The following is a 12,567-nucleotide window of genomic DNA, read 5'->3' on the forward strand; positions in this document are numbered from 1 at the left end:
ATAAACTTCTTTCAGCCCAGACCAACAGAACCAAGAGTTTTAACTCAGTTCAACCTCAGGCCCAAGTCCAAAGTCTCACTAAAACATCTAAATCCCCTCCAGTAAGACTTAAGACATGACTCATCTTGAGGCAAAACTTCTTCCTACAACTCTTTATTTATTTATTTTTTTGTTGACGTGTACACACTAAAATTTTATTCACCTATAAAGAAAACTGAATTTTTTTCCTAGGGTTCTTACATAGCTATGAGCCTGTGACACTGGACAAGAACTATGCCTCCATATTACAATGGAGACACAAGCAAAGAAGAGGGTAGACACCCACATCAGCATAATAGTTAGCAGTGCAAATTCCATTACATCTTAGGCTTGAGAATACTTCTCTCTTGATCTGGAGTCTCAGCCCAATGAGCCCACTGCTCCCTCCAGTTCTCAGTGGTGGCTCTACTTTATTGGCTTTGGCCAGAGAACCTGTAAGAATATTTTGCAGTGGCTTTACCTATAAACAGCCCTTGCAAAGAGGCCCATTTGGTTCTTTGCATGGGTATTATGGGTTTACTGAAAACAGGAAGCAGGGCCTACCCTTTGTAAATCAACTGCAGACAGCCTGGGAAGACGGTGAAATGCCTTCCTACTTGCCTCTGGATCACCTTAGGGACTTACCTGCACATTCACATTCACAGCCCAATAGCATCATGGTCCTATCTGTAGAATGACAGATTCACAGCCTTCCCTTATCCCATCTGGGTCTCCTCTAAAGGGGCCTCTGTCTCTAGTCTTTGTGGAATTGACTTATTAGTTTCATGGTGGGTAACTTCCGTATGGGTAATTTTAAGCTACACCCTTGGAATTCATTTACAACCTTTCTTGTTTTAGGAAATGGTTAGACTGAAAATTTTCCAAGCTTCAAATTTTTATTGCTTTCTAGCTTGCAATTCCTCCCATTCACCTCCTTTCTCTCATATTTTATGACTCATAGTAAGGAAGTTAATTCTCATGCCCAACACTGTGCTGAGAAACCACCTCTGGTAAATATCCAGTGTCATTGCTAACAGGTTATTGCTTCTACAAAACACTACACTTCTGGCAACTTCCCTTCTTGGTTTATAGCAGGAACTTCTTCTAATTTCCAATCATGACTTCCTTGTTTCCATCTAGGACTTTCCCCACAGCATCTCTCACATATGTACTTCTTATCAACCAGCCCTTCAGAGACATTCAGGATTTTTTCAAGTGTCAATCTTAAACTCTTCCTTGCATCTACATATCAATCTGTTACAAAATCATCTCCCTAATTTTTCAGTATTTGTTTTACCGGTATGTTGTGTCATGGTACCAACATCTGCACGAACCCTGTCTCGTTGAGAAATAGACTCAATATGGAAATAGAGTGGTTATTAGGAGTTGGTCCATGTAATTACTGCCCAATCTGCAGGATGAGCCTGCTAAGGTTGTTCCTGCCTGAAGATGAAAAGACTCTAGTCCCAAGAAAAGTCAGTGTTTTGGTCTGAGTCTATAAGCACTCAGGTAAGAGGAGGGTATGCCTTTTTATATCCAGCATTTACCTGATTGGGTGAAGTTTGCTCACAGGTGATAGCATAAGCTGCTTCACTCTGCCTACAGATCTGAGTATTGATACCATCCAAAAGGCATCTTCACACAGTATTCCCCCAGATTTCTGAGTACCACATGGCTCAATGTAGATATAAAATCACCCACCACATTCACTTCCTTCTCAGTTTTGATATTAACATCTTTATGTATAAAAGTATTTTGGACTAAATTATACTCCATCCCTGAACATTGAACGCTGAAACTTCAGAAGTTCTTCCTGCGACAATTTCCTCTTGTTTGTTTTAAATTTTATGACAACGTTCTAGGACAAAGCTGGCCTAAAATCTGCTGTATATCTCAAGATAACGCCGAACAGTCCATGGTCTTTCTATCACAAACTAAGTGTCTGAGAACAGAGGAGGTTAATAATTTTTCAAAAACTTCTAAACAGTGTCTGTTATCCCACAAACAGCAAGAATTATTTATAGTGAGGCTCAGATAATTAATAGGCAGACATTACCTCTGTTATCATTCTATTTTATTTTATAAAGAACAGTGCATTGCCTTTGTGTTTTGTTAGATACAAACCCAAACACCTTTGGAATAACCTAAAGGTAAATATTTGACTCTAAGGGTTCCATAATATCATGATATCACAACTCATGGCAGAAACCGTGTGATTTTGTTATCTAACTTTCCAGATGGTGAAACAGCCCTACATTCCAGCATCCTTGATAATTGACTAATTTAAGGGAAGGGAAGAAAACAAGACCCATTTTGATATGAAGGGATGATGACATTTAAAATCCTAACTTCTAAAGTGGCCTTAAAATATTTCTCAGTATTTATGAGTATCCTCCTTGTTAAAACTTCCATCCTAATTACTTTTTCTTGCCTAGGGGTTTTTGCTATGTTGCTATGATTTAGATATCTCTTTTTACATAGAATGAAGCTCTTTGTGCTTCCTATAAGCACATATCAGAAAGCTCTGCCATAAAGTATGTAGAATTACTTACATATCACTTTTATCATTGATCCATCCTCTGTTAAATTGTACTGTTTTAATATATAACAAGTTCTGCCTGGAATATTGACTTACCGATAGATGAACTCCAAATCATTAAAAAGTTACTACAAGTCCCTGGAACACTTGTTGAAGGGTATAAATCTATCTTCAGATGTGATATTCAGTTTTTAGAGTGGTTAACTTCCATTGAATGCTTCCTATGTGTCAAGCTCTGTCCTAAGTTACATGAGTCAGTTCTCATACAAGGGCTATGAAATAAGCTGTATGGCATCACTTTTCAGGAAAAAAAACTAAATTGAATATAGGCTCAGAGATGTATCCAAGATGCAAGGTTGAAACGTGCAAATGTGAGAAGTGAGTGGGAAAGGATGTCTAATGTTTCTGGTAACTACTTATTACTGATTATTTTCTATAGCAATAGCAGAATTGTAGGTTGACCAGAAGGCTTTTCAGGTCACTTTCTACTAGAAGGTGTTTGTAATTCCACAATATGATGCAAAGTTCAACAACAGAGGAATTTTACTACCAAGCTTCTAATTTCTTAATTTGGTATGCATGTGTGTGGATATGTGTGTATGTGTTGTGAAGTTAGGAAGGGGATTGTAATAAAGGAGAAAGAGACATAGTAAGAGATGGATACAAAGAGGATAAAGGAACATAAATGCCGTGAAAAGAGGCCTATTTGGACAAAGAATGGAAGCCATCCAGAGGGAGGCAAAGGTTAGTCAGTGAGATGGAGGATGAAGAACACATATGTATAACACATGTATAGGATACATGTGTATAAAAATCATAGACATCTTAAATTTTTAGTTCAAGCTATTTGGTCAAGACATAGCCTTCTTCTTAACATTGTAGTTCTTTGATTGGCACCATTTCTCAGTGATTTTTGTTTGTTTGTTGTTCATGTGTTTTTGGAATACAGACCATTCTTGCCTGGCTTACCTTTTATTTGCAGTGCCTTGCTAAGAGTAAATATTAGAAATGAACACTGTGTGTGTTAATAGGCACTCTGCTGTGTATTCCTGAAACATAAAATCACCAACCACATATTCACTTTCCAACGTGTAACAGCTTCCAGTTTTGCTGTGATAAATGTCTAGGTCTTGGTGGATGTTGAGCTTGAGATACTTCCTTCCACACTGCCAGCCACCCTGCTGCCAAGCAAAGCCCACATATCTTCACCTTGTAACTGGCATTCTAACCTTGGCAATATTTTCTTTATCACTAAATGTTTCCAGCTGCTACAATAATCACTAAGATTCAGACAACTTTACAAATGTTGTTAGTTTCCTTTTGTTTTTATATAGCCTGAAGTGGACATTAAAGACCCACAAGCAAATCTCCACATAGATTTTCATGGCTTCCCACTCTTCCCACCCAGAATTATGCTCTCAGCAGTGACAGGACAGCAAAGGGAGAATTGTATATGGGAGCATCTCATGATCAAGCTGGAATCGTTTTTGTTCATGTTTCCTGGGTTACAAGCAGAGGCTAATCTAAATTTCAAAACATCTGGGGATATACAGCATAACTTGTTCTTAATCAGTGAGAGAAAATTACAAACGTTGGCAGCCTCTCTCATACTCAGAAATGCCCTACTTATAAGCACAAAATCACTACTGAGTTTTCCTCTTTTGCAATACATCTTAAGACTCTTGCTAAGTTACAAAATCTAAGTTACCCAGTAGGTAATTCCAAAATTCAAATTTCTAATATTCATGATAACTTTTTTTGTCAGATAGTAGAAGGACTGATTTGTTTATATATTAAAGCCTGGGTGTTTTTTAATTAATGTCACAGTCTGAATTCAAGCTTTATAACTTACATTTTAAATTTAGTTGGTCAGGAAATTGTTCACCATTTAAAGGTGGCACTATCAACCGATGTTCAGGGGAAAGATAATGCAGTAGCTCAAAGGGTGAACCCTGAAGTCAAACTTGCTGGACTTGCAAAGCCATTTCCAGCTCATCTGGAGTTGTTCCAAAATACCACAGCCCATGCCAAAGGACTTCCCATCGGTGGGGACAAAGGTCTACACAGGGCTGTCTCAGAAGACTTTTACAGTCAGTAATGGCCAGTGACTACAGTTCAATCTCTTGTTTCCTTTTATGAACGGAAACTCACATTGCAGATTTCCCATGAGAGGCTGTCTTTAACAAAGCATAAGCTATGAGGTGTAGGTGTATGCATATGTGTGCGTGTGCCCATGCGAAAGTTCTTGGACCCAGAACTAGATGCAGATACTGGATAATTTGGGTCATAATTTTGTAAAATACTGACTACATAGTTGTGGAAAAAAAGGATGAAATGAGGATCCAGTGTTCAGGGAAGTCAAATTTGACAAAGGTTAGCTATAGTCCACCAGAGCGCGCCCTCTTCCTCTACAACACTTAGCCAAACTCTCCAAGCCTCTTAGATATGGCCAACTGCAATTGTAATGCAATGTAAACAGAAATGACCTCCTATCAATGAGTTTGGCCCTGAAAGGTCTCAGCTGTAACCACCTCACCCGTTTTTCTACTTCTGTTTGTAAACATCTTGAGGACCCACATGGCTAAAGGTGTCAGAACTCTAGGACAGGCCCATATATTCATTAAATACTGTTTAGAATTCTGGACACTCATAATAGTCTTAACTTCATGTAATTGGAAAAAATTAAATGTACGGTTTGAATCATTTGTAGGCTACATTCATGGATACATTTACTTTAAAAATAAACTGGGGGGAGGAAACTTTAAATGTCACATAGTTATTAGCATGTTGTAGACTGCAGTAGATATTATAAAAATGTAAGCACATACAGATGAAAAACATGCATGAATATTTGCACAACTTCTGTTCCCCTTCTTTACAGTCGTTATAGAATTTTAAGACTATGAATGTCGTTTTATTTTAATTACTGCTGTGTTAAACATTAACTTCAGAAAATTAACAAAACAGGTCTTTTATATTAAATTTCCTATTCCTTCTTAGAGCTAGCTAAAGCATATCATATTTCTATTGTTAAGTAGAACACAAATAATAAAAAAAAATGGAATCATTCTTTCCCATAGGAACTGGGTCTATAAGTCAGCTATCTTTTGATTACTCATAACCTCCTATCTCTAAAATGAAAGCAACTGGTGGAAGAAAATGTACCTTCAAAATCTACTTAAAAGCAGCTGCATAGGTGGGGAGGTCTACAGACTCTGTTATTTATGTCAGATAAGACCCGCTCTGTAGAGCTCAGTAGAACCCAGTGTTCTATCTTAGGCACTTTTTAGAATTCAAACACTCCTCATAGGCAAACAGAAGTGTGACAATACAAACAGATAAATGGCTTGGATTTTAATCCTTACGTCTGAGAAACCTCTCAGATGCTGCTGTGGTGGTATGCAAAGCTAGAACCTGGTTTTAAAATGACTCTTTCTCTAGCCTGGTACTCAAACACTACAGGTGACTTTAGGCAGCGCTCTTAGCCCAGACCTGAGTCATTCTTAACCTTGGTTTTTTCATAGGATTTTTTCTTTTGAGACAAGGTCTCACCATGTAGTCTCAGATGGCTTGGAACTCACTATGTACACTCATCTGGCCTCGAACTTAGAGATCCACCTGCCTCTACCTTCAGAGTGTTGGGATTAAAGGCATGCACCATCATGCCCAGAGTAATAATGAGTTCTTAGGCAGAGAAGAGGAATGTATTATTGCTTCTACTCTTACAAGGAAAAGGGGGAAAGCAGCACTTAACAGCATTTGGTCCTGTTTAAAGTTGAAGCTTGGTCAAGGAAAGTCTTGCTCCTGTTTTCATCTCAACATGCAACCCATCAGTTACGCAAAGGACCAATGTTTGAGGGAAAACTTGAACGTGCTTACTTAGATATTTCAAAAGAGAAAATGTACCATGTCCATGTCTCAACATTTTCCATCAGCTTAGGTAGCGACTAAGATAGTTACTGTAAGAGACTGAGAGCTTACAATCTGACAAGGACTGCATAGAGTACTGAACATCTGATGAGGGTCTCGAACCATGGAGTGAAAATTTGAATCTTTCCTTCTCCTTCTCTCCATCCTTCTTATTCTTCTTCCCAAGGTCTTTTGCATCTGCTTTCTCTGATACATTAAAAAAGCATAGTAAATCTTTTATCTAGAAAACCCCAGAGCGTGCTACATATTCAGCCAGTGTGTCTTAAAGAAGGCCAAAGCAATAACACTCAAATGTAAAACTATAGCCTTAATTTCTCCCAAAAGGTAATCTCCCTTGATTAGGAATATTACACTAAAGCAAGAGAAAACAATCCTAAAAAATTAACATGGGCTGTAAAATCTGGGCAGAATCAGTATGCATTTATAAGAACAAATTATTATACATAATTTTGTGTTCTGTGCAAATACTGACTTGGATACATGCTTATGTATATGTATGTATGGGTATCTGTGGTGCATATGCACACATAGAGGCACAGGGAAATGTGGATGTCCTTCTCTTAGTTTCTCCTCTTTCCCTTGAGACAGGGTATCCCTCCCACTGAATCTGGAACCCTTGTTTCAGCTAGACTCGTTGGCTAGTAAACTCCATAGATCCTCTTGTCTCTGGTTCCAACAGTACTGGGATCACACAGGTAGCCCCATGCTTTCTATGTGTATGCTTGGGATCCAGATTCAGATCCTAATGCTTTGCAGAAAGTGCTCTTAATCAGGAGGCCACCTCTCCAGCCAGGTGTGTATATTTTGTTTATATATAATCATAATTCCAGGTTAATTTTCTCAATTTAAAAATGGAAACAAACAAACAAAACCAGGAAAGCATGCGTTGAACATTTAGTCCTAACTATACAGGGCCTTCTCAGTCTTCTCTACTTAGGGCCTTAAGTTCAAGAAAACACCATTTTATTTCAGTAAAATATCCTTTTATGAGTTTGAAATCCAACTACACCCATCAACCAACCGTTTGTTTTCAGTCTGGCTGATGCAAAACCATTTACTGTGCTGGCCTTGCCACTGGAATTCTCACTCATGAACAGTTCTATGATCAACTGTCTCTTTTAATTAAGAAAAAAAAAGGGGAAGATTTCTTTTCCTGCCTAATAAATCCTTTCAATTCAGAATGTGAGTTTAGATTCTCTGTATCAACTACTAAATTTATAAACCTCACTGGTCTTCTGTTCACTTCTTTAAAAAGATGTACAATGATCAAAGATTATTACCTAAACAACGTATGATATCCCTTAGCATTGAAAATAAGCTTGTCTCATAGAGTCTGAAGTATATACTTTAAACGTATGTTAGACATAAAAGCAAACAAGACTATAACATTAAATATAGGCTGAGATATTTAACTGAGAAATTTAAGTATTAAAAGCTAGATTAACTGAATCTTTATTTTGTATAAGTATCAATTTAAGCAATTTGTGTAGCAATGTGTGGTTTCATTTAAATTTTTAAAAGTGAACTTTACTCTCAAATTCCTATTTGGAATTTGATTTATAATATATCTCATAAAAACATGTACATAGAAAAACAATTCGGTTCTTTTAAATGTTTACCACTAGACCATGTTATCTGTCATTTAATTCCATAATTTTGGAAAACCCCACGATAAACAGCTTGACATCTGCATGCTGCTAGACGTTACTTTTCCCTACCTAGTTCCACAAGCCTCGCCATACTGCTATTAGATTTCCAGCAAGTCTCTGTGTTCCAGCTCAACCTCACTAGGCTTCCCAGAAACACAGACTATTCAAATCTCTTGTCAGGAATCCTCACCCTCTTCCAACCCAAGCTCATCTACTTGTCTAAACCTGTATCTGTTCACCCCGTGGCCCCAATGACCTGTGCCTGCCCATTAGATCAGTTCTACCCAGTGACTAGGAAGGTCCATCTGAAATGACAGTGGTGGTGTCAGCTTCCTGAGAAGGGAGGAAAAGCTGGATTCACATCCCACTGGAGATGTTGTGTAGTCCCTCATGGGGTTGACAACTATATATTCTGTATATGACACATTAATCACTATCAGCTTCCGAGTTATTATTGCTGTTTTTCAAGGCCAAGTTTCTCAGAGTTATCTGTATATTATATTTCTTCCTGTGCCCTTAACTCTCTTCCATAGCTTTCCATGTGCACCAATCCCAGGATCTATTGACATCCACCATCTGATGGAGGATCTGAACTTCACATCACAGTTCATCTCTCTATAGTATCCTATACGCTATTTCTCTTTCTTGGAGAAAATCCCTCCCCCCTTGATTTTAATGCCAGGACATTCATGTTTTCTTTACCTCTCTTCTCTGGCCACCCATTGCTCTGCCTCTTCCTAAATCAGTTTCCCTTTCACTCTGCTTCATCTGAACACACCCCACACCAGCCCTCCAATACCCTGCCATGCTCCACATGTTTCCTGGTATCTGCACTGTGTTCTCTGCCACCAACTCTTTGGCCACAGCCCTCCTCTTCCTTTGGGTTACCCCCACTCATCTTTGCAGACTATAATAAGCCCTGCACTGACTACCATTGCTTCCTGTATTTTCCTTCGAAGTTCATTTTTTAGTTTCTGGTTAGCATAGCTTTCTTTTTGTTAGTCAATGTTTCCCACTAGATCATCGGGTTCAGAAGGTGGCTTCCTACACAGGTGTTTCTGCTTCCCAAGATTATCACCAATTCCCAGAAAATTACCAGTACTTTTATCAGCAAAGAATATATTTAGATGAATATTGATAGCTGGATGCCGGGATGTTAATTTATGAAATATCAAAAGGGGCTTCTAGAAGAAAATTAATTGGGAATATACTAAAAACTAATCCACTCATATTCCTTTGCTTATTTTAATCAAGCCAGTCTTGTGTGGGTACTCACATAGCGGATCTAGATACATTTTTGAAGATCTGAAGTAAGATTTTCTGTATACTACACAATAAGAAACACTAGGAGATAAGGTCTCTTATTAGTTTTGTTGCCTTTTCAGAGCTGGGAATCAAACTTAAGCCATTGCCTATTATAGGCAAGTATTACACCACTGAGTTACAACGTTTAAATTCTTAAGACAGGGTCTCACAGTAGCTCACATGGTTATCCAGGCTGGCTACAATTTATGACCTTCCTGTTTCTCCCTTCAGGTTAGAAACAATCTTCATAAAGACTAATTTTGACCAAATGTTAATACTTTATAAAGCATTAATATTTGAAGGAACCTTTTAGATACTACCAAAATATACAGAAAATCTGAATATTTTTAGTAGATTTCATTCTACTTCATAAGCAGGCTCTTCATACACATAGTTATAAGATAGTTCAGTGAACACAGAATAAATTATTCGATCAACTTATCTTGAAAATAGAAATCACTGTGTACTTTGTAAAACATAATTTGAAATGAATTTTCATCCTATTTGAGCCTCCATTTAAAATTTTTAATTTATGTAACCCATGCTCATATGACATTCTCTAGAGACAACAAGGTAAGTTTTTTACTTTTGTTGTGTGGCTCCATCCCACTTTGCATAAAAGTATGAGAAAGATATTCTAGTAGCGATTTAGACTTCAGTATCTTGTCTCCTCCTGATACAGCAGTAATTTAATATAAGCAAAATTGAGAACTGCCCTGATATTTACTAAAAGGGAGGTACAAGACACATTGAGAGTTTTAAAATCAAAAGGACAGTTAAGACATGGTAGCAACACCAAAAACAACAACAACAAAACATCATTAGCCTCAACAGGGGCTGTATAGCATCTCTATGCCGTGGCCTGTCAGATGACTTTTGATGCCTTACCCTTTGCAGCTCTGTCGCCTTTCTCAGGAGCCTTCAGGGTTGTAAGAGAGACTTCCGATTTGAAGTCTTTTGCATCCTTCACTTCCTTGCCATCTTTCGCTTCCTTGCTATCCTTGCCCTCCTTGCTGTCCTTTTCGTCTTTGCTGTCCTTGCTGTCCTTGCTGTCCTTGCCATCTTTGCCGTCCTTGCCATCTTTGCCGTCCTTGCCGTCCTTGCCGTCCTTGCCGTCCTTGCCGTCCTTGCCGTCCTTGCTCTCTTTCGTGGCTTCCTTCAGTTTGTTGTCTATCACTGTGATTTTGCTTTCAGAACTGGGCTCTTCTGTGAGCTTAAACTCAGGCAGTATTTCTTTCAAGAGCTCCCAAATTCTGTCCACATACGCTGGACTTAGAGGAAATACATTTGTATTAATCTCCAGATGATGGTTTTCTACCTGATGTCAAAACGTTATTGACAAGATAATTAACTTCTTTGTTTCCTAGACTAATTTCAATTGTGACCTTAATTTTTCGTTAGAAATATTATTCACTGACCATGCTTTTATTGCATTCCTATTATGTACAAGGCTTTGATGATACAGAGACCAAAACTAGTGGATAAGTCAAGCTGGCAGAGGGGACAGGCGTGCTAAATGCATGACATGTGAAATATATACATGTCTTCATATGCTATATGTGATTACATGCTAGACATATATGCTGTATATGCTATGCATGTGTATAAGCTGTATGTGCATACAAAATATACACATACAAATACTATATGTGTACAAAGGCATCCTCCTGAATAGGATGTCCCAGTGATATCCTTCCCCTCTGAAGATGGTAGAATTTTTTAACGTGGTATCAAAAGCCGTTAGCATCACTCGTCCCTAGCCCCTCTCCTGCTCTAGAATTCACTAGCATCTCAAACACTGTTGGGGGATTATACTTTTTCTATCCCACTTTCTTATTATTTTGTCTGTTCTGAGTTGATTTTTCCCACGCTAATTAATCAGCTACATTAATTTCAACTAATCCTTTGAAGTCAGTGTAAACATCAGTTTCAGGGATAGAGGTAAATACATGCTTCTGATTGAAGAGCCTGAAAAACTGTTACACGTTTTTTAGGAAGACCTTGAAAATACTTTACAAACTACTAACTCAGCTCACATATTCACTGACTGAGAACATGCTCTCTGACAGTTACTCAGAGCACACAAAGAATGACAGCTGAAGACAACTGTGGACTGAACAGGACTCCAAGCCACATCAAAATGGCCTATACAGAAAGCTATACCAATCTGTCCTCTCAAGCAAGGATATATACATATCTTCCCAACACTGCCACCTGCAGCAACTCAAAGTATTTCTCCTTTGTTTTGCCTCTTCCCTAATAATACACTGTTCTTTCCTGAAGACCATATACAAGCTTAGGTTCAGAACTAGCTATTTAAGTAATTGGATATCTCCCAATACGCATGAAATATACCTATCCAAAATCTATGCTTCCTATAGAAAAGGAGGAGCTGAGCTCTGAGCACAGGACTAATAGGGTCTGCTAAGGCATGTGGACGAGCTCAGTGGAGGATGGAGTTGCTGTGTCACTGCGGGAGGGTTCGGGATCAGGCTCCTGTTGTGCACGTAAGGATGCCCACAGAGCAGTGGTATACAGTCATCACGCACTTTCAACTCCAGCATCTGTGACTCACTGGCATGTTGAGTTGTGCTGCAAGAACCATAGTTGAAGAGAGGTTTGTCTGTACCACACGGCAGACTTGCCTTCTGTGTGCTGGGGACATAAATCTTGCAGATAAGGATAAACAGATTTTGCTTGATTGCCTATTTTATGATTAGTCTGTTCTTAATTCAACAAGGAATCTAGTGTACTGTTCTGCTTTACAAGGAAGAATAACTGACCCTAAAACTCACAAGGCATTTTAAATGATACTCTAAAATGCTGTGCTCCCAAACATTTTGTAAAACATGACCATTCTTGAACTAATCTTAGAGAAATTTTGGAAAGAAAAAAATATGAGCAACTTAGTCTTTACATCTACTGAAGAAATGTTGACAAGATAGCCAAGCATGTGAATGGTGGTTGTTGCTACTCCTGCTGATCTGAATTTGAACCCTGGAACCTGCACATTGTCCTCTGACCTCCAGATGTATAACTTGGCACACCACCCTCTACACCCAATAGAAAGAAAGAAAGAAAGAAAGAAAGAAAGAAAGAAAGAAAGAAAGAAAGAAAGAAAGAAAG

General features: G+C 38.3%; 1 protein-coding gene across 1 annotated transcript in view; it reads right to left on the reverse strand.

Annotated features, from left to right (window-relative positions):
* Window positions 1-12,567, reverse strand: part of Adgb (androglobin) — a 133,513-nt gene that overhangs the window by 72,301 nt on the left and 48,645 nt on the right. The window contains exons 9-11 of the mRNA XM_028783176.1: window positions 10,595-10,712; window positions 10,330-10,459; window positions 6,539-6,673 (exon numbers count right to left, since the gene is read on the reverse strand). Of these exons, the coding sequence (XP_028639009.1) occupies window positions 6,539-6,673; window positions 10,330-10,459; window positions 10,595-10,712 (383 nt within the window). The remainder of the gene's footprint in view (window positions 1-6,538; window positions 6,674-10,329; window positions 10,460-10,594; window positions 10,713-12,567) is intronic.

The sequence above is a fragment of the Grammomys surdaster genome, unplaced genomic scaffold, assembly GCF_004785775.1.
Source record: "Grammomys surdaster isolate TR1022 unplaced genomic scaffold, NIH_TR_1.0 1029, whole genome shotgun sequence".
In the NCBI taxonomy this organism is placed as follows: Eukaryota; Metazoa; Chordata; class Mammalia; order Rodentia; family Muridae; genus Grammomys; species Grammomys surdaster.